This window comes from Tachysurus vachellii, chromosome 8 (genome assembly GCF_030014155.1).
Source record: "Tachysurus vachellii isolate PV-2020 chromosome 8, HZAU_Pvac_v1, whole genome shotgun sequence".
NCBI classification, from domain to species: domain Eukaryota; kingdom Metazoa; phylum Chordata; class Actinopteri; order Siluriformes; family Bagridae; genus Tachysurus; species Tachysurus vachellii.
The window spans coordinates 19,722,638-19,748,391 of record NC_083467.1 but is presented as its reverse complement, the minus strand read 5'-3'; the positions used below and the strand labels follow the sequence as shown (position 1 = coordinate 19,748,391).

Sequence of the window (25,754 nt, the reverse complement as noted above, 5' to 3'; positions counted from 1 at the left end):
ATGGTGATGGATGGATGTGCACAGATTCAATGACAGCAAAGTAGAACAGCATCAACAGCTCCTGTGGCAGACCAAACATACTTCTTTAACTGATGTACAGTAGAAAGTACATCCTCTCCTGGGCCTTTTTGAAGATGGAGTTTATGTTGCACATCATTAAAAATAAACCGGCCAATTTTTTATGTTTGCTATTGTTAACACTCTGCTACCATATGTTTTGTTATATTTTAAAGTGGGCTGCTTTATATTTTATTTATTTCCCACATATAAGATAAGGACTCAAATACATACCTGTATTATGATTTTGTTTGAAAGTAACCCTACATGTGGGAGTGTTTTTTTTTTTCTAGTGTTGATAAGAGTTTGGTGTTTTCTTTTGTCACAAACAGCAAAAAAATGTCTATTGATTTCTTTTTGTTGTTCTATAATTTCATGAATAAAACAAACTATAGTTCTTTAACACACATCATTACTGAATATAAAAGTAAGAGGATGAAGCTTTTCCTCTTTCTTCCAGACGGTGGCAGTGGTGCTCTGGTGGATATGGAACAAACCTGCAATCACAACGAAGAAGAAGAAAAAGAACCTGTCGCCTGTTGTTAGCTTGTTCGCTTTAGCTAATGGGTTGCTAACATAAACAATTTGCCAATTTTATGTGGATTCTGGTATTTTGACTGCATGTATAGCATTTAACCAAGGAAATGACTGCAGCATTGCGTTGTAAAGCGTCCTGTGAGTAAGCCAGCTAACGTTACTTAGCAACCAATGCTTGATAAAAGGTGTTAGCATGTTAGCATGTTAGCTAACTGTTGTTTTTCCTGATCTTTTACTCCAGGTGAATTGTGAAAGAGGGAAAACGATTGATTGATTTTCTCTTAGTATACATTCAGATATATGTTTATATTTATCCAGAATGAACCCAAATAATGTTTTTGGTAGACAGCAAGGTGCTTTCCAGACCCCTAGTAATGTCAGTCAGAGTAGTGGTTTGTTCCAGTCACTTTCTCAGCAGAGTGGTACATCACCTAACATTGGCTTTGGGCAGAAGCCACCCTTTGGCCAACCTTCAGCTTTTATCCAACCACCAGTTTTTGCTCAAGCGTCTGCACAAGCGTCTGTTTTTGGTCAAACATCATCATTTGGTCAGTCACCCTCTTTTGGTCAAAGTGGTGGTTTAGGACAGTCGTCTTCCTTCAGCTCCACTTCTCAAGCGCCGGCTTTTGGACAGCCGGCTTCGAGTCAGGCAACGCTTGGATTTGGAGCACCTCCACCTTCAGCTGCACAGAGTCAGACTCCAGCATTTGGTCAGGTTCAGGCATTTGGCCAGACCTCTGGATTTGGACAAACCACATCTGGATTTGGCATTTCCTCCAGTAATTCACAACCGCCTAGTTATTCTATCAGCACCGGAGGATCTCAGCCTTTTGGTCAGCCGTCTGCCTTTGCTACCACAAGCTCTGCTGTTAGCGGTCAGAGCAACACACAGACTAGTGCATTTGGGACAAAATTTAACTTTAAGCCTCCAAATGAAACTGTCTTCAAACCTATTTTTAGTGTGAGTCCAGTACCTCCCAGTGTCCAACCTGTTCCAGCTCCTGAGCCTTTTGGTGCATCTAAGCCAGTTACAGGTGGTTCAGATAGCAGTAGTTCTGGAGGGTCTCTTTTCACTGGTGTAAAATCAAGCACTCTGGGGTTCAGTTTCTCGCAGCCTGGAGCAGTCCCTTCTGCTTCAGTTGCAACTTCTAACACGTCTCAGACTTCAGGTGGTACGATTGGTGCAAACACTCTACAATTCACATTTTCTCAACCTGCCAATCCCTCGGGCAGCAGCAGCACTGTCACTGCTGCTCAATCCACCAGCATTTCCAGCAGCCCTTCTGCATTTAGTTTCTCTGCAAAAGTTGTTCAGCCTCAGACAGTTTTTGGCCAACCTTCATTTGCATTTAGTAGTTTAAAACCTGAAGAGAGTTCAGAAGTGAGAAATGAGGAGAGCTCAGGAGATGCAGCTTTTGTAAGTCTTGGGAAGGGCATGAAAAGGAAAGAAGAGCCCAGTGACACAAATGCTAGTCATGGAAAAAGTTCCAAAGTTGAGGAAGTGCAAGGTGAATCTGTAGGCCCTAGACATTCATCTAAGCGGCCCCTTATTAGAAGTAGAGGAGCTGCAGGTGGACTGTTTATGAATGCATTGAGTGGACTAATGAAGGCATCAGTCAACAAGAAAGAAGAACGAACCACTGACAGAGCTCCTCTGGAGAGACCAGACCCCCCGGTTACAGATGTGGATGTTCCTCTTACTCCACCTAGACCTCCAGCTCCCATAAGACAAGTTCTGGAAAAAGGGGAGAAGCCAGGTAATGATTAGTTTTGTATTTGTATCTTTTTCAGTATTTGTCAGTTTTTCAACGTTGTTAAAAGTGAACTGAACCCTAGTCAAACCAGAAATATGTTTTCCTAGTTAAAATGAGCATGTATATATATTTGCAGCTTCTGAGCCTGAAGTAGAGACGGGAAGCCCATCTCGAAGAGCTGGACGTGGAGATAGCACTGATAGCCTGTCTGGTCTCTCTCCCTCTGAACTCACTGCCATCCAGTGCAAGGGAATCCCACCCAAACTCAACCGGAAAGACCTAGTCAAAAAACATTTTGGCCGCTTTGGGAAAGTGCACAGAGTGTACTGCAGACCTGAAAAGAATCTTGTTATTGTTCATTTCTATGATCATGTAAGTCTTTGTGTGGTCAGATGTTTTTCTAGTATACACATTATTCACTTTTACGTTATGCCCTTATCCAGAGCAACTTACATTTTAATTTCATTTTATTCAAATGAGCAATTGATGGTTAAGAGCCTTGAGGTTATGAGGTCATAATGCTAGTATTCATCTCTCTTACAGGCATCTGCAGCATTGGCAAAAAAGAAGGGGAAACATTTCCAGGGGACTGAAATCCATATATTTTGGCAAAGAAAGAAACAAAGTGAGTACATTAACTGTTTTTGGTAGCTCAGTTTGATTATTTCATTAAAGAGCTCTTTTTCCATTTTGTGAATATTCTGTAGTAATTCTACTCTAAAGTATATTCTGTAATAGTCTGTTAAATTGAAATATTTACCTATTCAGGCCCAGGCACAAAAAGAGAGAAACCTTCAGAAGCTAAGGATGTGGTTAGTGCAGAAGAGCTGTCAAGGCAAGAGGGCTCCGTCGCCCCACTGAGAAAACCAGGGCCCAGACCTCCTGCTGTCAGCACTTCACTTGTTAAAGGGTAAACTCTCAAATTATATCGTTGTTTGAGTATTCCTCATTTTTTTAAATATAGTTTTGTGTGTAATTTGTGTGAATTTGATACCAACAACATAGTCAAATTAACACTGAATATTTCTAATGCACTTGCAATGCTGTATACACAACTTACTACTCACCCAGTTAGTTAGTTCTCAACTAGAAATCACCTAGTTTCATTTTTAACAATTTTACCCAGCTTGTCTTAGTTTGACCTTACATTGAGCTTGCTTACTTGTGTGGGTTTTCTTTTGTTTGTTTTTTTAAGTGGAAGTATGCTTTTGTTCATTCAGATCTCCTGCCAAGAAATTCTCGGCAGCTAAAACCCTCCAGTTTGATAGTGACCTCCAACAGGATGTAGGCTCAGAATGTCAGAGTATAGATCGACCAGTGATCATCATGCCATCCTCGCTTCAGCCTCTGATTGGGCAAATAGCTGAAACAGCAGAAGAAAAATACCGCCTTCTTGAGCAGAGAGACAAGATTCTTCGCCAGAGTAAATTTATGTTGTTATTCACCTGCATGCCATTTCAGCTATTTTTGTTTAAGATGTAACCACAGATTGTTTTATTTTTTTTAGTGAGATCAAAGAGAACTGACTTGGACATGTCCAAAGTGTTTGTGGGAACATGTCCAGATATGTGCCCAGAGAAGGAGCGCTACATGAGAGAAACCCGTAACCAACTCAGCGTTTTTGAACTCGTTCCAGATACAGAAAAGGTTTCTTTTTTCAAATCATTTTTCCAGCACTGTAATAAAATCTTTAGCTCCTATTAAATAATAATAAGATAATGTGGTAGGGATGTGGTAGCTCAGTGTTTAAGGTGTTCGACTACTGATCGGAAGGTCATTGGTTTGAATCCCAGGTCCACCAAGTTGCCACTGTAAGGCCCCTGAGCAAGGCCCTTAACCCTCAATTGCTCAGGTGTATAAACTGAAATAAAAGTCACTCTGTAAGTCACTCTGGATAAGAGTGTCTGCTAAATGCTGTAAATGTATGTAAATCACATTTATTAGTATAAATGTCTTCGTCAACACTGTAATTTACAGTTAGTCTGTTTGGGCCATAACAATGTGCCATAACGGAGAAGATACAGGGACTTATTATAATTCTATCAATTCCATTGAATCTGTTCTGCTTTACAGGTGGACCACCCTGCTGCCATTAAAGAATACAGCAGGTCATCAGCTGACCAGGAGGAGCCTCTCCCGCATGAGCTAAGGCCTCTGCCAGTTCTGACCATGACAATGCACTACTTGGTCACTCAGATAATGGACCAAGGCGAGGGTAACTACAGAGATTGGTATGACTTTGTTTGGAACAGAACCAGAGGAATTCGCAAGGTGTGTTTATCTGTCTTAATTTACTGCCTATAAATAATTAGGACACCCCATTATATATTCAATTGTTTATTATGAAACGGCAATATGTCAATTTCTGATCTGATGTCCGTGTTAAACGTCTCCACAGGATATTACACAGCAGCATCTATGTGACCCGCTGACTGTGTCTCTAATAGAGAAATGCACTCGCTTCCACATCCACTGTGCCCACCATCTGTGCCAGGAACCTATGATGTCCTTCGATGCTAAGATTAATAATGAGAACATGACCAAGTGCCTCCAGAGTTTGAAAGAGATGTATCAGGACCTGGATTCCAAGGATGTGTACTGCCAAAATGAGGCAGAGTTCCGTCAGTACAATGTTCTGCTCAAACTGAACGATGGTGATATTCTCCGGTAGGCTTCTAGTAATGAATTTATATTACAGTTAAATTAAGGCTAAATGTCTTCCCCCCCCTAATAGTTGGACTAATATCCTTTGGTTATACTTTAGTCCTGTGTATGTTGCCAGTAAAATGATCACCTTAAGCAAATTTATTTTTGTTTGTTGTTTTTTCCTGAAAGTGAGGTTCAGCAATTTCGCAAAGAAGTCCGGGACTCCGTGGAGGTGAAGTTTGCAGTTCAAGCTTTTGCAGCCCTTAACAGCAACAACTTTGTCAGATTCTTCAAATTGGTGAAAGCAGCATCTTATCTGTCTGGTTGCATTCTCCACAGATACTTTAACCAAGTGAGTGCTGTTTAAACAAATACCGAAACTGCAAATACTATGTTGGCAATTAAAAGGAATTTTTAGATGATTGTGTGTTATTCCAGGTGTAAATTATAAATCCAGATAAATGTGTCACCTCATGAGTGATGTATTTAAGATTCCATTCATTCTCTTTGGTATATTTGCTAGTGGCGGTGAAAGGAGGTGTTATGGAATTGTCTAATATTCCTTTCATGTTTTTAATTTTTTTTAACCAAAATAGATTTTGGATAAATTTTATTCCAATATAAAAAATCACCATATCACTACCAGCATCACCATTGAGAAATGGTGTCCCAAATTATCTACAATTTTCAGGTTTTCCTTCCAACCAAACAGGAGAAACAGTTAGTAGTTGATCATAGAGCAAGACGGGTAAATAGGTGTAAGCAGGCGTGATTCCTGATAGTTTGGGCGAAAGCTTGCTGCACCCACTCTTAACAGATACATTCAGACAAGACATTAGATTAGATTAGATTCAACTTTATAGTAGCAACTGCAGGATATACAGTATTTACATGAGTTAAATAAAATAGTACTATAGGAGTAATTTACAGATGTGTATGTACTATGAACATAATATACAGATGGCTATTACTATAAACTGGAATTTACAGAAGGATATGAGAAATAAACAAAATATATGGTTATTACTATGAACAGAAATATACAGAAGGATATGTACTATGGACATAATATATTGCTGTTACTAGAAATCAGGTGGATATATATATATATACAGTGGTAAGTTAGGCACTGGTGAGCCGCAATGCAAAAAAGAGCAAGTGTGCAAATGAGCATAGTTTTTTGGGTAACAGTCCATTAGTGCAATAACGAAGTGTGGGGTGGGGGTGGGGTGTAACAGTGTACATTCTCACTGGATACACTTATTGATTTGTTTGTATTTTTATTTTATGATTTTAGGTAAGGCTTTCTGCACTGAAAGCCTTGAATATCGCCTATACTGTGGGTTCTCAGCGGTCCACCACTTTCCCTTTGGAGGACTTGGTCCGAATGCTTATGTTTCGCAATGCTTCTGAAGCCATGGACTTTCTGCAGCTTTATGGACTTAACGTTGCTGATGGGTAATGACTGCTATGTTATCACTAATTCCTTTTTTGTCTGGCAAGAATTAGCAAATATTTGAACTGTTTAGCACGATCTGAAGAATTTGACGTAAATTTCCATGTATATGTAGTGCTGCAACTGTTGGACAGTGTTAGACAGTTTGTGTAATTTCTCTAGCATGGTTGAGCTGAGCCGTACTGCTTATCAGGAGCCGGATTTACCCATTCCTCCTAAGAGATCTGTTGCCATTGAAAAGAAGAAAAGGGTGCTGGTTGGGGAGATTGTGAATGGAGGCCCACTGCCCAACCCACCGCAGCACACACCGGTCTGCAGCTTTGACTCAAACAATAAATACAGGGGAGATTTAGCCTCCTTGGAGTCATTGCCTGATGCCCTTAAAGGTTGGTTATCTTGTAATAATCAAATAGTGATTTTATAGTAAGTCAGGGCAACTTTTGATAAAACCTGTAAAAAGCTTAAGTATGCTTACGTCTGCATTCACTTATTACTGATAACTATTCACAATTATTATAATTGAGTAATAGTCTGTAGCCATATGACTGTACAGATTGGGTTAATTAACTTTTCATATTTTGAAGTCAAACCCCTGGTTGAACTGGATCCAAGACCTCAGCTCAAACCCAAATTGCTGTCAGAGCCAAGGTTGTTCACGGAGCCCCCTGTAGCAGTGGAGGTGGTCCAGCAGGAAGACACACAGGAGACTGGAGAGTCCTCACAACATATTGTACCACTGCCCCCAGTAAACCCCCAGCTCATGTTCCAGCCCATCGCTCAGCCTATAGTTCACCCCATAGCTCAGCCCCAGCCTGTCAGACCTCCATCTCCAAAGAGAGAACCAGCCTACTCTGACCAGGTAAGGATGAGGTTTCAGTTAAAAAAACAAACAAACTTTCATGATCCTTTTAACCAGTAACCAATTATTTTGTGCTTCCTACAGGAGTTAATGGCTGAAGTGGAGTCTGTGGTGGAGGAGGTCCTGACGGGCGAAGTCTTAGACATAGCTAAAGCTGGGGCGCAATATGTCTCAACAGCTCTGAGGTAGGTATACACTTGGCCATGTTCCATTACTTTCGATAACGTCCAGCATAAAGTAAAATCCGAGTGGCATGTGGCTTTGGATTTATGGGCAGTATTAATACCTGATTGACAATGAGTTGCTTTAAACTAATCTGCATTTGATTAGACAAACCTTTAATATTGTGATGTTTGTACCACTTTACACCCTTTTGCTTGTGTCCAGTGTGAGTACAACTGAGCTTCAGACAATTGTCAGTGACGTTGTGGCTCAGATGCTCAGAGAAGTGTCTACATCAGAGATCCTGGCTGAGAAAGAGCGAATCGCTGAGGAGAAACGCAAGCTGGAGGAAGACAGGTTTGTGTACCGCCGTTCTCTTAAATTGATTTTGAATTGAAGTCGAATAGAATTAAATTAGTAAGTAACTCATAACTCCTATGCATTCCAGTATTTTAAGGTTAGCATAAAAACATTTGGAAGATTTTTGTTGAAAAATCATATAGATACCCATCACATACATTTTTTTTAACTGATGCCATATAGCACGTCCTACTTGCCAGCTTCTGTAATGTTTGTTTTTATTCCAGGCGGAGAAGGGAACGCGAGGCTTTCCTGGACAAGCTAAGCTCAGAGCTGTGTGCTGAAATAAGTGAGGAGGTCCTTTCCCAGTGCACCAGGGAAATGGCTGATATAGAAATAAAGTTAGTTTAAGCATGTTCATTTGCTATTAGATTATAGAATTGATAGCATTTTTCTTTTTAAACTGGTCAACACTACTAATATGGGCAAAAGTTTGTGGATGTCTGACCAGCACACACAAATGTGGATCTTCCCCAAAACGGTTGCCACAAAGTTGGAAGTAAACACATTTAGAACATCCTTGTATGATGTAGCATAACAATTTCTCTTTACTGAAATTAAGAGGCCCAAACCGTTTCCAGCATGACAATGCTCCTGTGCACAAAGCAAGGTCCTTAAAAAAATAGTGTGCCAAGGTTGTAGTGGATGAAATTGAGCAGCCTGACTGCCGTATATCCAACGTTTTGTAAGTGGGCCTACCCAAGCCATACTCCCAAATCTAGTGAAAAGCCATCCAAGATGAGGGGAGGTTATTATAACAGCAAAAAAGGACTTCATCTAGAATAGTATGTTCGACAAGCACATATGGGTTTTAATGGTCTGTTGTCCACAAAATGTTTGGCCATACTTTTCTTTGCCTGATGTTTGCTCATGTAACACACACACATTTTTTGGAACATGACACGTTTTAGTGGCCTTATTGAATAAATGTTATTCCCACAGACTTGCATTGGAGGAGAAGGCTGCATGTGTGGCTGGATGCACAGAGCAAGTGTGTAACAGCTTAGTGGAGGAGACATTGGCTATGGAACTTGACTGCCTGGTCAGAGAGGTGGTGGAGGCACATTTATGGCAGATACACAAGGTTATTAAGAGGTACGTAACATTATACTGTTGTATCAGTCTATGATGTGATTGATCTTGTACAAGAAAAATTCATATAAATATATGTGTGGTTCCACACATGCATAGGTGGCGTGATGTGGTAGCAATACGTAGACAGTTGAAGAGACAGATGCGTGGATTCCCTGCAGCCCCATGCTGTGTCGATCCTCGTTTCAAGCTGAAAGCTTTGGTTCCAAGTGCTCCGTCCTTCCCATCTATGGACACACTTGCTCGAGGCCTCATCAACCTGGGCAATGCAGGGAACATGGTAGTGTCCTGCACGAGGTATCACTATTGTTTCTATCATATGGTGCATGTCTGTGCTTGCAATGTTTATGACTCTTTTGTCAGTGTTAACTGTATTGGATTCTATCTGATGGCAGGTTATTAAAAACAAGGAATGACACTATTCGAAAGATGCGAGTAGATCACTATTACAGTTTGCTATTGAGGTGAGAACATGTGGTAGGGTGCATGCATCTAAGAAAAGATTGGACATTTTAAAGCTATTCAGGCTGATCAATACTTTTTTTTAAAATTATTATTATTACTACTTTAGTGAGCGTGTATGGTCTCATCTCGACCTGACGACTCTTGTGGCTGAAAGCACCTCTAATCCACCTGACAGAATCTTCTGGAAAGCCACTCTTCTGCTACCCAGTGACCAGGACAGTAACATGAGCAGGTAACAGACACTTCATAGCAGCTCTTGACCTCCTGGCCTTTTTTTAACCCTGGCACCTTGGAGTTCAAAGTAGTCTGTAGAAAAATGTTTAAAAGGCTTTTGTTGTTTAACGATCTTCCTTTAGCATATTGACCAAATGGCTGAAAGTTAAGCTGGGTGGTGGAGAGAGGATGGAAGAAAACATGGCAGAGTCAGAAGGGAAGCTCAAAACTCTGGTTATCAGTAACAGCTTGAGAGATGTTGGACAAAAGACCCACAAAGTTCATATCTGCATAAAGGTGAGACCATCATATGAACAAAACCAGTGTTCCCATTACTGTCTATATTACTCTGTAGTCTAAAGATCAACAAAACTAGTAAAAACTCGTAGTAACTAGTAATTGGCACAACCAGTCAACTAACTATTTACTTGTTATATAACCACTTTTTTTTTCTAAATAGTGCATTTGTATTTTCCAAATTGATTTTCTTACAAAAAAGACCTTGAGTTTTTTTTTTCTTCAGTTATAATGGGAATCCATAGTGAACCATAGCTGTTATATAAAGCACATTGTTTTATATAAATATTAAAGAAATATTAATTGTTGTAATATAAAGAATTTAATTATTGAATGAGCATGTTGACTCAGGACTACTTTTGCTCAAACTGCATAATAAAACCTGTAATTATTATTATTATTATTATTATTATTATTATTGTTTAAAACTGAAAATGTGTCTACAGGTGAGCCAAGGGCCTCTGAGCGAGGAGGGGCAGATTCAGCTGGAGGAGAAGAATCAGCTCCTAGGTACCAGATCTCTACTGATGCTATTACCCACTCTACCCTGCATTGGGATTGATGAGGAGGATGTACCCCTCCTCTCTGCCCTCCTCCAGCTGAAGCAGGTTCAGCAGGCCAGCGGCTGGGACACTGCACTACCCTTGGCACTGCTCATACCTGACCAGCTTGAAGGAGCAGTTAGTGACCAGAAGTTAGAAGAAGGTATACAATGGCACAAGTTGAAATAGAATCACCTTGTTTTATAAGCTTGCGATTCTTCTTATTTTTATTTTATTTTTATTGTCTCTAAATGTTTTTGATCAATTCAAATTAATATGAAATGATCACTTTCATTCTACAGTGCTTATGCTGAAGACATTAGTTCAAGATGGGCTTATATCAGAATACATCTTTATCCATCTCTCTGGGAGTGTGACTGATCTACAAGGATCCAAACAAGTCAGTATCTCTCACACTACTCAGACCTGTTTAACACATTTACAATGAAAATCAAAATAGATACTGTAGCATCCTAACTAATGTAATAATTGTAAAATTTAAGGTAACTGTGATAACCAAATTATTACAAATAGATTAATTCTGAAGCTTTTTTCCCCCGTTTTTTCATTTATTTAAGCTTAGCGAAGCTGTTCGCTGGCTGATTGCTCACTCTCCAGCCTCTACAGTCCTCTCCTCTCAGCCTCTGCTCCAGTTTGTGGAAGGAGGATTGTGTCGTGAGTTTCACAGCAGGTTTTTTCATGACAAGCAGGAGAGGGCACAGGCAGCTCTGCCATGCCAAGAGCCAGCGGTAGTCATCCAACTCTATAACAGTGTGCTGGTCCATCTGGCAGATGTAGTCAGCTCCAAGAGGCTTGTTCGTATCTCTTGGCCCCCATCTGAATTCTCTTTGCCTGAGAACAGACATATTGTACCACATCTAGACTGGAATTCCCCTCAGCACCTGGAATGGCTAAGAAGAGCAATCCTCAGTCTGCAGATCCCTGAGTTGAAATGTCCTCCTGAAAACGGTAATTGCACATTCATTAGTCACCGAAAGCCACAATATTGTATTAACTCTGCATGGTGCGTTTGAGAGGAATGAAAATATGTTTTTAAATAATACACAATATAACAAATATTTCTCTTCCATCAGCTCCATGGCCCTATTTGTGCACATCCATATTTGAGTATGTGTCCCAGATCCCCAGCTCTGCCCAAAGCCAGCCCCTCCTTATGTCACATCTAGAGCACCTGCTAGCAAGAGTACATGCTCATTACCTGCAACAAGTTCATCAAGATGAAGCATGTGAAGGGATTTCCTTTAGTCACATACCCTGGGATGACATTTTGATTCTATGCATAGAGCATAAACTGAAAGACTGGCACTTCCCAGAGAGTCCAGTAGCAGCAGGTGATGACCCTGAGTAACATGTACTGTAATGCAATTTGAATAGAAATAATTGATTTTTTAAATGTATTTTTACTTTATTTGTAGAGTTATTTTCTTTTTTGTAATGGTTTACCCTGTCTTTCTGTCTGTTTTAGATGCTTTCGCTGACAAAGGAGAGATTTTTGTGTATTATTACAAAGAGGAACTTAAAGATTTTCCTCCTCCTGTGAGTTGGGTAGCAGCAGTGAATCGCACCCACATGGAGAAACAGCAGAACACAGTAAGGTAAGTGTCTGAGAGATGGGAGGCACAGAATAGCTTGCTGCATTTAAGTATCACTGCATTAAAATCCCACACACCTACTTTCAGTATGCTGGAGAACACATAAAGATGTCATAAGTAGGGTTGGGAACCGAGTTCTGTTTTTTAACAGGAACCGGAACCGCGCAGAATATTTAAGTTTCGGTACCAAACGCGGTTCCGATTCATTGTTTACACTGTTTTCAGTCACGCAACCAAATTAACGCAGTTTACCACAGAAATCAGTCACTCGCGCTGCTGTGCTGAGGTACGCTTTGTGTTAAACACATGGGCGGTTCTATTATTTCATCTTTAGGGGGTTTAGCGCTCAGTGAGAATTTAACACAAGAAGAGTTTTATGACTACATAGTAAGCCAAAGGTTATGGTATTATTTAATGGCAAAAGTGGACACCAATTTTATGCATGATGTAATGATGCCAGTCTTGAATCAGATCAGTTCATGTATGTGTGCATTCTCTACAAACAGTGTGTCCAATGAATGCAGTCATTAATAAAAAATATTCACAAGACAAAGACCAAATCATTAAATGTTATTTTTATTTAGTATTCAATGGATTGTTTGCATTAATATTTTGTTTGTGCTACAACTCTGGTAATAAGAATAGTGACATTTCACTGCTTTTGGTTGCCGTCTTTGCGGTTTAACCGCTGATTAACGTTATAGATAAACGCCTCCAGCTCTGACTGCGCGTGCACGCTGCGCGTACCTGTGCTTCTCCGTTCAAATAAAGCAGACAGCTGATGACGCACTTTTGAAAGACTACAACGCACGCGCGTAAAAGCAAAGAAAGAAAATCGCTCTTGGATCAAACTGATAAATAATTTTCTTTCCAATCGAAAACATGTCCTGCATTTTAACGTCTTTTTTATTTTTGAAAGAAAAAAATATACTTATAGTTTTAGGGTGGCTGAGATCACAGACAGGGGGGCTGGAGCCACCCTAAAAAAGGGCTAGAACCGCCCCTGGTTAAACATGTCTAAAAAAAAAAGTCTAAAGTGTGGATTAATTTCCAAAGCTACAACAATGAAGCGAATCTAACCCCTCTGAGAGGGTTTTCTCCGCAGCTGGAGATACAATAAGCCAGGAACAGTCTCGTCTTCTCCCAGAGAAAGCAGACGTTAATTTTTCTTCAGAAAAATTGCTAACTGTTTTGCTAAGTTGTAATTCTGGATGTTAAATATGATGTTGGATTTATTTAAATTTAAATTCTTATGAATTTAAATGCTCTGTTTAAAATATTTATAGAGTGATTAATAAACACAAATGGAATTGTTTCAGTATTGTGCATTATTTTTCACATTTCTTTTATTATGGAATCGGAATCAGAACCGGGAATCGTATGGCAGAACTGGAACCGGAATCGGAACCGGAAAATTTCTTTTGATACCCAACCCTAGTCATAAGTGTATAATCTGTAGCTGCTACTTCTAGGTAATCGGAATAAAGAACGGTGTGCTGATTATGTGCTTTTTTGTAATATATCTGGTCTGCTATTGTCTTTCTGTCTTTTTTTTTTATGGTCATTGGTGTACACTTTCATATTAGTTTCTATTTTAGGGTTTTTTACCCCATTTTCTACCCCAATTTGGTCACCTGTCATTTCTCACCTTTTACTTGCTTTGATACACCTGTGGACAGGAGCACTGGACACCCTAAGCCTGCATATGTGGCTAGTGTAGTTGGGTTAACATGGTTGTTAGAATTCCATATTAAATACCTATATATAGATATCTTACTCAAGATTCAGACTATTCTGAATATACAGCAGACTTGAATCATTTGTGCAAAACTATTTTGTTTTTTTCCCAGGTCAAATATGATCTCCACACTCCCTCTGACCCCAGCAGCATTGTTCCCTAGACAGAGACTGTTTGAGAGTCTGATAGAAGCAGAGGAGAAGCCCTCTATGTTAGACATCTCTCATACTCCTTCTCCTCAGGAGCTCCTGCCTCAGCGACTGCTCTCTGGGATACAACAAGAGAAAGCTCAAAGTCAGAGGTTAGTTATTTAATGTTATTTACCATGTAAATCACCAGAGGATATGTTTACATATGGTTTTATGAACAGTTTGAAATAGTCAAATACCTGGATAAAATTGGATAAAAGTTTCTGTTGTATTTTCAGGTTTGAAGAACAGCTGCAGCGCTGGTTAGCGTTGGAACCTCTAGACTCGGCCACCACACCTCTGTTTGTGCCATCCACGCTGCTATCCATGCCTGAGATACTAATTCCTATACAGCGCCCCAGTGCTTCTGCTGCCTGCAGCATACAGGTGTTTACCTTTATTTTGCTTTCTTATTATTGCCCTTACTGCAAAGCTTAACTTTGTGTTGTTGGAGACTAGGTCACATGCAGTATCTGTGTATCTCCTTTTTAGTTTTAGTCAGCACAAATCGATATAAGATTTAGTTCAAGTTTATTTTACCCATCCATAATAAAAAGAAAGCACGGTAGTGTTTGCATAATTGGTGTAATTTGCATAACGAACCATGCATATTAAAAAGAAAACAGTTACAGTGTGTTGTGTTGTTGTATGTAAATTGTAACCCATGGCACAATATTCAAATTATTTTTTACATAATATTTGTGCATTTGTTTCAGGAACTAGAAACAGAAGACCCTTCTGAGGTGCCTTGCACTTACAGTAAAAGGGGAACTTTGTCTCTAACACAACGACTGAAAGAGCTCGATAGACTGGTATTAGCAAATCGAGAGGAGGAGCTGGCATGCAGTCTCAAGCTAAACAGCCTACTTGATATTATAGAAGACTGAGTCATGCTCTCCTGCCATTTTTATATAACAGTGATTCTGCATGATGGGTCAATATTTGTTACATACTGATAACATATTGGGATCTTATAAGCTTCTGTCAGGGTTAAGAATGATCGAGGATCTTTATAATACTACAGAACCTTATAATACAATGGTCATGCTTTTGGTAACTGATTTTGTTGATGTAACTGATTTTGTTTCGTTGATGTATAAACGTGTGTGAATCTGAGATGTTTGTGAATAAACGTGTGTGAATCTGAGATATGTTTGTGTATAAACGTGTGTGAATCTGAGATATGTTTGTGTATGAACGTGTGTGAATCTGAGATGTGATGTTTGTGTGCTGCTGATGGAAAATTCTGTTAATTGCTATGATTAAAAAGTGAGATATTGGGAATGTATTTTTGCATTTAAACATGTTGCAATAAAGTTTTTTTTCACTTATGTTTGCTGATTTACAGTTTTTGCCAAAAAAAATAAATAAATGAAAAAAATTGACTTGTATTTTCTGTTTGCTTGTTTGTTTGTTTGTTTGTTTGTTTTGGCTAACCTTTGCGTACAACTGTGTCGATACAAAATTGAAATGCCACGCCCACTTCCCCGCCTTTGGTGATTATGATTGGCTGATCAGTCCTCTGGTCAGGTCTCTCCACGGAGAAACTCGCTCGGAAGGCGCCGCTGAGCATTATGGGATATGTGGTCTGAATTCTCTATTAAGCTGCTGGTTTTATATAACGTTAAAAAGCCGGTGAACTACATTACCCACAAAAATATTAGCGCCAGGGGAGGAACCACGGTGTCGGACGAAATTTGACTGCACTACTTTAACTCATGGAGAGGTTTAAGATTTAACCACAAAGTGCAAAGATGACTGAAGGGACGTAAGTATTATGTTTTAGTGTATATTGTAGGATTTACTCATATATATATATATATATATATATATATATATATATATATATATATTTATATATATATATACACACACACACACACATATTACATCTAATTTATATAATGGCATATATATATGTATATGTGTGTGTGTGTGTATGTATGTATGTGTGGACATATTATATTTATATATATCATATAAAAAAATTGCTTTGTTTGACATTAGATAAATGCCTACCAATGGTTAAAATACTTTTTAAGTGATGTTTTCACCTTTTGTAAGATAAATGACAATTTTTAAATGTGGCCATATGCATTGATGCATTGTTATGCACATAAGGTGCTCTCACTATGTCTGTATGCACATATGCACCTTTCTTTCAGGTGTGTGCGGCGAAGAGGGGGTCCTTATAGGAGTCCAGCGGTGACAGACCTGAGGCGCTGGAGGCTCAGTAATGTGGAAGGAAGGCAGACATGGAAATATCTGAAGGATGAAGACACTGAGGAGAGGGAGCAGAACTTCTTGGAGGCTCACTCACTGGGTCTTGATACAGTACATATCAGTTGATGTCTTCTTGGAAATAATTAATATACACTCAGGCTCCACATGATCAGAAACACTTGTTCAGCAGCACAATGCATAAAATCACACAAACAAAAAGTCAAAAGCCTCAGTTGATATAACATTAAACACAGACAGGAGAAAAAGTGTTATCTCTGTGACTTTGATCATGGCATGGTTTTTGGTATCAAATTGAATGTTGTGAATATTTTAGAAACTGCTGATCTGTATTTTAATACACAGAGTACACTGCTTTTGTCAGTGATATATTTATTTGAGTTGCTAAGTGTTCTGACATGACTTTCTTCTGCACATCAGGTGTGCTGTCTACCTAGTGCCATCCTTACAAAGCCAATACCTGTGATTGTATGAATAGAAAAAGAAAAGAGAAAACAATTTTGCATTTCTTTTTTTTCATTTACTTTTTTATACAAGCAAATGTCACCTATATTACCTAAATGTATTCAGATTTCTGTAAAGGTTTGCTTTGCGCCCAATTCATGATGTTAAAGGAGGTATATTAATAAAGCTGAATTAAACTGAATAAATACTGACAATATTGCATAACCAAATGCCTGATAGCGCTCTGATGTTTATAAAGATTAGTCAGTCTTTTTCTCGTAAAGACTCATTCATGCAGGTTGCAAACTGAACAATTATTTTTTACGTTGGTCCAACTTTATTATGACATGCATGTGAATGCGAGAGTTGTGGGGTTTTTATTTGAACTACCAGGCAAAAGTTTATAATGTCACACCAAGCTAAATCTGACACTTGACTTTTATTGTACTTTCTGTTCCCACCAGAGTAAGTTTGTTCCAGCCTCCTCAGCAGCTCACACAGTGGTTGAAGCTGCTCAGAAGGGGATGGAGTTTTACAGCCGTCTCCAGGCCGAAGATGGCCACTGGGCTGGAGACTATGGAGGGCCACTATTCTTGCTTCCAGGTACCACATAGTAAAAATGTTATGGAGAAATACGTTTTCACAGCCTATCCTAAAACACATGTTTTCATGTGATGAATGTGCTTTTTTCCTGCAGGTCTCCTCATAACCTGTCATGTTGCTAAAATCCCTCTACCAGAAGCCTGGAAGAAGGAGATGGTGAGGTATCTACGTTCAGTGCAGCTGCCCGATGGTGGCTGGGGTCTGTAAGTTTGACATTCCTACATGTTCTGTTTATCACTTTAAAAAAAATCATCAATTTGACTGGACAAAATTTAAAATTGTTAAGAATGTAGTCATTTTTTCCTACATTTTTATTTCCTACAAGTTCCTACAAAACAACATAGAATTTACAGTGGAATGAATCCCATTATTATTCATGATATTTATTATATTATAGAATAATGAATGGATGTCATTAATTTTTTTTTGTAATGTTTGTAAAAGTAATATCTCTGATATTTAATCGAAAGAAATGTCTTATTTTTAACTGAAAACTGAGCCACTGTGGTATTTTTCCAGGCATGTAGAAGACAAGTCGACTGTGTTTGGCACAGCTCTTAATTACACCACACTGCGAATCTTAGGAGTTGGGCCTGATGACCCAGATATGGTGCGGGCAAGGAACAACTTACACACCAAAGGTCTGGCTTTAACTCTTAACTATAAAACAAATTGCAGCATGATGGCTTTAAAGAAGTGCACAAATGCATCTCTGTTTTATGATTATTCAAATAGGAGGTGCTGTAGGTATACCGTCCTGGGGAAAGTTCTGGTTGGCTATCCTCAATGTGTACAGTTGGGAAGGGATGAACACGCTCTTTCCAGAGATGTGGTGAAGTTTATATAATTGTTTTTCGTCCTTTAATGATGACACATGGCATTGCACCCTTAAAAACATCTGTCTACTTAAAGCAGCCTGTTCATTTAAAATGATTTCAGGTTGTTTCCTGCTTGGATGCCGGCGCACCCGTCCACTCTGTGGTGCCACTGCAGGCAGGTCTACCTTCCCATGAGCTACTGTTATGCTGTTAGATTGTCTGCGCAGGAGGACTCACTGGTACTCAGCCTGAGACAGGTACAGTTACACAACCACATCAGCAGGGGAGCCTTACAATATCACTATCTTTGTTGAATGGGGTTGCATTGCTTTTCAATGCCAAATAGGAAGACCTTGACAGATTTTACATATATAATTTTGTGCATGCTATAACACAAATAACCAAATTGTACTATTCATAATCATGGAAATAAACAGATTGACATGTAAACCAACAAATCACAGTTTGTTTTGTTCATGTCAGTTCTATATCCCATGTCATGTCAGTTCTATATCCAGTTTGTTGGGAGTCTAATGACTTTTAACTGTTTAATTAACGATCCAAAATTCAGCTGCATGTCTTGTACCTGCCTAAGTTCTCACACATCAGATTCAAAACACAGATGCTTGTCTACAAAGCTCTTATCACTGCTCACACTGCAAAACATTCCCTCCGATCTACTAGCACTGCTCGACTGATCCCACCATCACTCAGGGTAAGAGGAAGGTACACATCGATACTCTTTTATGTTCTGACACCAAGATGGTGGAATGTCCAAAAAGCTGAGTTATTATCTATCTTCAAACGATTAGCGAAGTCCTACCTCTTCCATGACTAGCGCTTATTTTACCTGTTTCATGTACCTGTATTAAGAAAAAAAGCTCCTAACAAGTCTGTAAACGTACTGAACCAGTGTTGATTTGTAAAAGAACAATAAAAGTATTTCTCATAATTTACTTTAAACAACATAACATTTAAAATATATCTGCCCTGCCTGTTGGTGATGTCTTACAATGCAAGTACATCAGTATGAGTCATCTGCGTACACAATATACTGATTCATGATCTAGGGAGCTATTTGAGACACCGTCATAGTCTGCCAAGTAAATAAATGTAAACGTAATATAAAAACATATTTGGTGAATACACTTAAGAGCTCTAAATAGGTCAGAAATCTGTCTAAAAGCATATTATTCTGCAGTGAAAGTGAAACTAATAAGATATATATTTATAAGCATGAGGAACTCAAATCTGAACCTAAGAAATCCTGGACAACTCATTTTTGTTATTTGACATACTGTCTATCACATGCTACAGTATTAATTAATTCAAATAACTAAACATTTTGATGTGCTATTACAGGAACTATATGTCCAGAATTATTCGACTATTAACTGGCCAGCTCAAAGAAGCAATGTTGCAGCGTCAGACATGTACACCCCTCACAGCGCTATGCTCACTGCCGCCTACTGTAAGTGTAGCTTTATGTCTTTAACATAATCTTGCTTTTTAGTGAATTAGTCTAATTGTGCTGTAATTCATAGCCTTCCTGAACCTTTATGAGGCATATCACAGTACTGCACTGAGAGAAAAGGCTGTGAATGAGCTGTACGATCACATCCAAGCTGACGATCGCTTTACAAAGTGCATTAGCATTGGACCGGTAAGCTACATGTTGGTTTTGTTAAATACTTTTTTGTTTGTTTGTTTGTTTGTTTGTTTTTAATAAAAGAAAACAGTGTCATTGTTTTATGTTCCAATAAAAAGTGTTCAATTGCACTGATACACGTTTTCACACAAGAATGTACAAAACAGTTCTATAAGTCATTTACCACTGATAGCACTGATTCTTGCTTTGCACTCTTGCAACTTTCACAATTAAGTTAAAAGGCTTTGGTGCTTTATTTATGACATTTCAAGGCTTGGGTCTTTGTTCTCCTTCTGGATATACGTGCAAGTTTCTGCACAGGAATATAACAAGTTTACCTTAAGAATTTAGTTTTTACCTTAGGTGTTAGCAAATTTCGTTGAAATGTATGAAGTATATATCTTAAATTTAAATGATGAGAGGTGTCTGGGACATGCAGAGTAATTGACAACCAAAAACAGTTTCCAAGATGTCTGGACCTGCATGCTGACTTCTAACAGTGTACTTGATGAAGTGAATTGATTTATACACAAAGTTTTAAACAAAAAGACTGTTTTTACTGTTTACTACTCTTAATAACACATGCATGCTACTGCAAAATACATTACTGGCAATATGTTTCTATCACATGAAAGCATTATTTTCATATTCCAACTGCATTCGCAGATCTCAAAAACTATTAATATGTTGGTGCGCTGGTATGTCGATGGACCCACATCACCTGCCTTCCAGGAGCATGTGGCAAGGATCCCAGACTACCTCTGGTTAGTCATAAGCAACTTTATAATAACTAACCATAACCTATCCTGATATTAAAGAGATAAACAATATATTATTTGTGTACTTTTTTCCAGGCTAGGTCTTGATGGCTTAAAAATGCAGGTTTGTCTCTGTTTCATAATTTTTCTGCCACTTAGTACATAGCGTTATCTACCTGCTCCTGTTCATGTACTGTGTTTTTGCATTTTCTCAGGGAACCAATGGATCTCAACTATGGGACACTGCCTTTGCAGTACAAGCATTTCTTGAGGTATTTAGAACTCGTCTATATGTAATGCCATATAGCATTGCTTATTAGTGATCAGTCCTTAAAATGTAATCTACATGTTAGAAGTGAGGATTAAACACTAGACCCGCAAGACTTATTAACATTTAAATACTACACCCTTCTGTGTTTTTAAAAGGCAGGTGCACAGAATGACCCCAAGTTTACACAGTGTTTAATGAAGGCCCACCAGTTTTTTAATCTAAGCCAGGTAAGAGTGGTACACACATAACACTTAAGGCATGATGCCAGTTACAGACTGATATTCACCATACAAGCAAAAACAGATAAACAGATCATATCACTGTGCATGATATCAAAAATGTGTGTGTGTGTGTGTGTGTGTGTGTGTGTGTGTGTGTGTGTATAAATGTAGAATTACGATAAAGCTGACAAACATAACTAGTTGTGTGAAAGGTTCTAAGCATTTATATGCATTTGAGAGTTATTAGTACTGTCATTATTATTATTATCAGAATTAGTATATTTAATTGTAATTGCAGGAATAGTATTAGTATTAATAGTTGTAATAATAGTGTGATAGTAATATTAGGTGTCATGTTGGTGTGCTGTACTGTATTCAGAGTATTTTTCAATTATTTCAGGTTAAAGAAAATCCTCCAGACTACAAGAAATATTACCGACAAATGAACAAGGTACTGAAAGCTCACACTCACTTTTAACCTTTGAAATGACTTTTGTAACTTTTGAAATTACTAAATGTGTGTGTGTGTGTGTGTGTGTGTGTGTGTGTGTGTGTGTGTGTGTGTAAATTAGGGAGGCTTTCCCTTCAGCACGCGTGACTGTGGTTGGATCGTGGCCGACTGCACAGCAGAGGGCCTGAAGTCGGTGATGTTACTGCAGGAGCAGTGCAGCTTCATCACAGACCACATTTCCTTACAAAGACTCTTTGATGCAGTCAATGTGGTACAGCCATAAGACAACGTGTTTTATTTTTCTGGGTCTTCTGCTGTAGTCTCTGTAACTTTTTCCGTGTCTTTTTAGCTTTTAAGCATGAGAAATTCTGATGGTGGTTTTGCCACATATGAGACCAAACGTGGAGGAAAACTGCTGGAGCTACTCAACCCTTCAGAGGTGTTTGGTGAGCAAATGTTTTGAGAGCCACATTGGTTGTATCATGACTTCCTTAACAATATGATGAACGATTGTAATTATAGTGTATGTTTATTTTCTTTCCACAGCAATTAGGTTAAATATTTTATGTCACATATAGTGATTTGTCACCCCCTTTGGTTTGATGGCTCTTTTAAATAGTTTGAATATGTTTAATGGTTTGTGTTCTGACCCAGGTGATATCATGATCGACTACACCTATGTGGAATGCACATCAGCTGTGATGCAGGCTTTGCAGCACTTTCATCATGCTTATCCCGATCATAGAACACAGGAGATTAGGTATCTATGTATCCTCTATGATCATCTAAAAAAATTCAACGATCTTCCATGACTTAAGCTCAAAAAAACAATTGCGTGTCATTATAGGAGTACACTTCAGCAGGGACTTGACTACTGCAGAAGGATGCAAAGACCTGATGGTTCATGGGAAGGGTAGGCCTTAGAGCTGCAATTTTAATTTTAAGTGAATTCTGACTGCCTGCAATAGGATTCTATATTTAATTCTATAACAAATTCATTCATTCATTCATTCATTCATCTTCTACCGCTTATCCGAACTACCTCGGGTCACGGGGAGCCTGTGCCTATCTCAGGCGTCATCGGGCATCAAGTCAGGATACACCCTGGACGGAGTGCCAACCCATCACAGGGCACACACACTCTCATTCACTCTCTATACCAAATTCAAATGGCAAAATAAATAGACATTAATATGGCAGGGATTCTGGAAGATGTGGTAGCTTGATGATTAAGGCTTTGGACTGCTAATCAGAAGGTCCTGATTTTGAATCCCAGGTCCACGGCTGAACCACTGAGCAAAGCCCTTAATCCTTAATTGCTCAGTTTCATAAAAATTAGATAAAATGTAATGAGGGCATTTACCAAATGGCATAAAAATGTAAGGCAAAGTGTGGCTGTGGTAACCTAGTGGTTAAGGTTTTGGATTGCTGATTGGAAGGTTGTGAGTTCAAGTTGCAGATCATATCAAGTTCGAGATCAGTTGAAAATCAGTATAAAACGAGATAAAATGTAAGTCACTCTGGATAAGGGTGTCTACTGAATGCTAAAAATGTAAATGTGTTCTCAGACCTTTGCAGTGAGGTTACCTTTAAGTGTTAAGAAGAAATAAAATGGTATATTTAAATATAATGGCTTACTACAAATTTTACTCGTGATCTTTCCCCTTGTTTAACACAATTGCCATAATTTATAAATTAATGCTTAATAATAAATAAATAGTAAATATAACTAGAATGTACATTTCCTGAAGAAAATGTGAATGGTGCTTGCAGGTGGCAAGTTCCCCTCATCGTGCTGATTGTTTTGATATGTCACATGTCCATGTTGTGCTAATATTTTTTTTCATGTGATGTCATGTGACGTGACCAGAATACCCGTGAGCAAGTTCCCCTCATTGTTCTGAGTGTTTTGATATGTCACATGTCCATGTTGTGAATTTCCCATTCATTTCTATGGGATTTTTTTTGCCCGCTTTTTCGTCTGCTGTGCGAACATCGTTTGTTGGATCACTTTTAAAAGTCATAGCACACCTCTCCTCAATGAGCCGGTCGATTTGACACCTCATTCATTGGTCTAGGACAAAAGCTGCTGGACAAGTTACGCGCCGAAGTTTTGTCCGGCACAATAACAAGAATGTTGCTTTGCAAGCACCATTAATAAATATAATATCTCTCTTGGCTATGTTTCAGGGACCTCACTTTAAGAACAGTAAGTCTATAGTACAAATGCTTGGTGTACACACTATATGCTATGTGGTATAACATATTGTTTGGTTTGTGGAACCTTTTCAGGTCATGGGGTGTGTGCTTTACATATGCAGTATGGTTTGGATTGGAGGCGTTTGCATGCAGGGGCCATATTTTCCAGGATGGATACGATGGGTATGATTCAGACATATAAAGCATTTCTGAAGAAGTCAGTAGTTCATTGAGTCATGTGATTTATGTATCTTTTCTGTGTTTCAGACCGGTTTGTACTGAAGTGAGGCGTGCGTGTGACTTCTTGCTCTCAAAGCAGATGGAGGATGGAGGTTGGGGGGAGGACTTTGAGTCGTGTGAGCAGAGGTGTTATATACAAAGCAAAAATTCTCAGATCCATAATACCTGTTGGGCTTTGCTGGGCCTGATGGCTGTTAGGTAATACTCACTGTGTTGTCAGCATGGCTTTAAGGTCATAAAGCATAAATCTTTCTAGAAACTATATTACATATTATATTACAATTATTTCTCACCTTTCATGTTTTTATTTGTTCCATATACATCAGGTACCCTGACTGCATAGTCATTGAGCGTGGAATACAGGTTTTGATTGACAAGCAGCTACCTAATGGAGACTGGCCACAGGTGAGTCCTTCTTTTCTGTGTTTTATTTGTGTTTAACATTAATCTTTGGTGAGACAAAAAGGATGAAAAAGGCCATTTCGCCATTATTAATTAACTAATCATTAATTTGATAAGCATTTAATGTCACCTTTCAGTCATTTTTATTTGCATTTTATTTAATTTAAACCTTTGTCAGCAAAGGAGTGCTTGTAGTTGGAAATACCCCTGATATAGACATTTTGTCACCTTTTTTCAGGAGAACATCTCTGGTGTTTTCAACAAGAGCTGTGCCATCAGTTACACATCCTATAGAAATGTGTTTCCAGTTTGGACTCTGGGCCGATTCATGCGTCTCTACCCCTCCAGTTCACTTGCTCAGAAACTGGGAGGCACTGAAAGATAATATATAAAGTGTGAAATTTCATTTCCTGACTAAAAGTAAAAATTTAAGTTCCATACAAACTGACTTGATGCTTTTAAGGCTGATCAGTAAGTAATGCTCTCTTGTAATTGCAGTGGATTTGCTTTTAAATCATTTCGTAGTTAAAGTTGAGCAGTATTTAACTAAATCTTTTGAAAGCCACAGTGTTTATTTTACAATACATATGTTGTGTGGTTTTGAGATAACGTTTCGTGTCTGTAGCAGTAGGTATTTGAAAGATGTAAGCATAAATTAATTCAAGCACAGTAAAATTTTTCATCATAAAGAAAAAGAAGTATGTTTTGAGTCTTTTCAAGTAAATTCTGTGTGTATTACTAGTAATATACATGTCGTTTCCTCTTTCCTTCTTTCTCTCTCTCTCTCTCTCACACACACACACACACACAGTGTTAATCACAAGTAGAGATATTTGCATGCACACACATTCAATAATTGTTAAAATACATGTATTACTAGTAAAAAAACGTGTCAGTTCCCCTTTACTTCTTTCTCACACACACACAGTGTTAATCACAAGTATGGATATTTGCATGCACACACACACTCAACAATTGTTTAAATACATGTATTACTATTAATATACATGTCATTTCCTTTCCTTTCTCTCTCTCTCACACACACACACACACACACACAGTGTTAATCACAAGTAGGGATATTTGCATGCACACACTCAACAAGTGTTTAAATACATTTTTCACACAACTATATAATATATACAAATATACTTATTGCAGCCCTATTAATTTGTAATAGTATGTTATGAGTTAATTAAATATTATGTTTGTTACAAATGTGTACATAAAGATGAGATTATATACTGTACAGCTCCTTTAGATAAACCTCATGACTTTTTTAATGTCATTTTTCAGCTATGTTTATTTAATTCTAATTTATTTACTTCCAGATGTTTACTTCAGAACATGGCACCTTTTGTTGATCATATTATTGGAACATGTGACGGTTTTTCTTGTTGGCAAAATGTCTTGTATAGAAAAAACAAAACAGTAATCCCTGCAGTAGCTGCTCCCCTACATGCTTTTTATGAGTGTATT

At 38.4% G+C, this 25,754-nt stretch overlaps 2 protein-coding genes across 3 annotated transcripts; both read left to right on the top strand.

The window, feature by feature from the left end:
- Positions 1–582: 582 nt before the first annotated feature.
- On the top strand, positions 583–15,370 carry mcm3ap (minichromosome maintenance complex component 3 associated protein). 2 transcript variants are annotated; one of them, XM_060876807.1, is made up of 29 exons: positions 583–732; positions 836–2,351; positions 2,485–2,720; positions 2,892–2,973; positions 3,117–3,258; positions 3,569–3,771; positions 3,856–3,995; positions 4,422–4,619; positions 4,747–5,015; positions 5,184–5,346; positions 6,292–6,452; positions 6,613–6,836; positions 7,035–7,309; positions 7,394–7,494; positions 7,697–7,828; positions 8,059–8,172; positions 8,774–8,926; positions 9,023–9,220; positions 9,319–9,387; positions 9,495–9,620; positions 9,745–9,898; positions 10,345–10,603; positions 10,743–10,840; positions 11,019–11,409; positions 11,535–11,792; positions 11,927–12,056; positions 13,904–14,092; positions 14,219–14,366; positions 14,696–15,370. In XM_060876807.1, exons 2-29 carry the CDS (start codon positions 914–916, stop codon positions 14,864–14,866), a joined length of 6,222 nt encoding a protein of 2,073 aa, XP_060732790.1. In that variant the 5' UTR covers positions 583–732; positions 836–913; the 3' UTR covers positions 14,867–15,370. The 2 variants fall into 2 exon arrangements, with proteins under 2 accessions (XP_060732790.1, XP_060732789.1); XM_060876806.1 differs by having other exon boundaries at positions 583–2,351.
- Positions 15,371–15,727: 357 nt separating this feature from the next.
- On the top strand, positions 15,728–25,052 carry lss (lanosterol synthase (2,3-oxidosqualene-lanosterol cyclase)). The gene is made up of 22 exons (XM_060876805.1): positions 15,728–15,747; positions 16,145–16,313; positions 17,129–17,267; positions 17,362–17,470; positions 17,787–17,908; positions 18,003–18,099; positions 18,207–18,342; positions 19,448–19,556; positions 19,630–19,748; positions 20,400–20,497; positions 20,588–20,615; positions 20,707–20,763; positions 20,918–20,989; positions 21,384–21,434; positions 21,556–21,705; positions 21,784–21,880; positions 22,089–22,194; positions 22,282–22,347; positions 23,727–23,816; positions 23,901–24,071; positions 24,200–24,278; positions 24,514–25,052. The coding sequence occupies exons 1-22, from the start codon at positions 15,734–15,736 to the stop codon at positions 24,658–24,660; spliced, it is 2,226 nt and encodes a 741-aa protein (XP_060732788.1). The 5' UTR covers positions 15,728–15,733; the 3' UTR covers positions 24,661–25,052.
- The last annotated feature ends 702 nt before the right edge of the window (positions 25,053–25,754 follow it).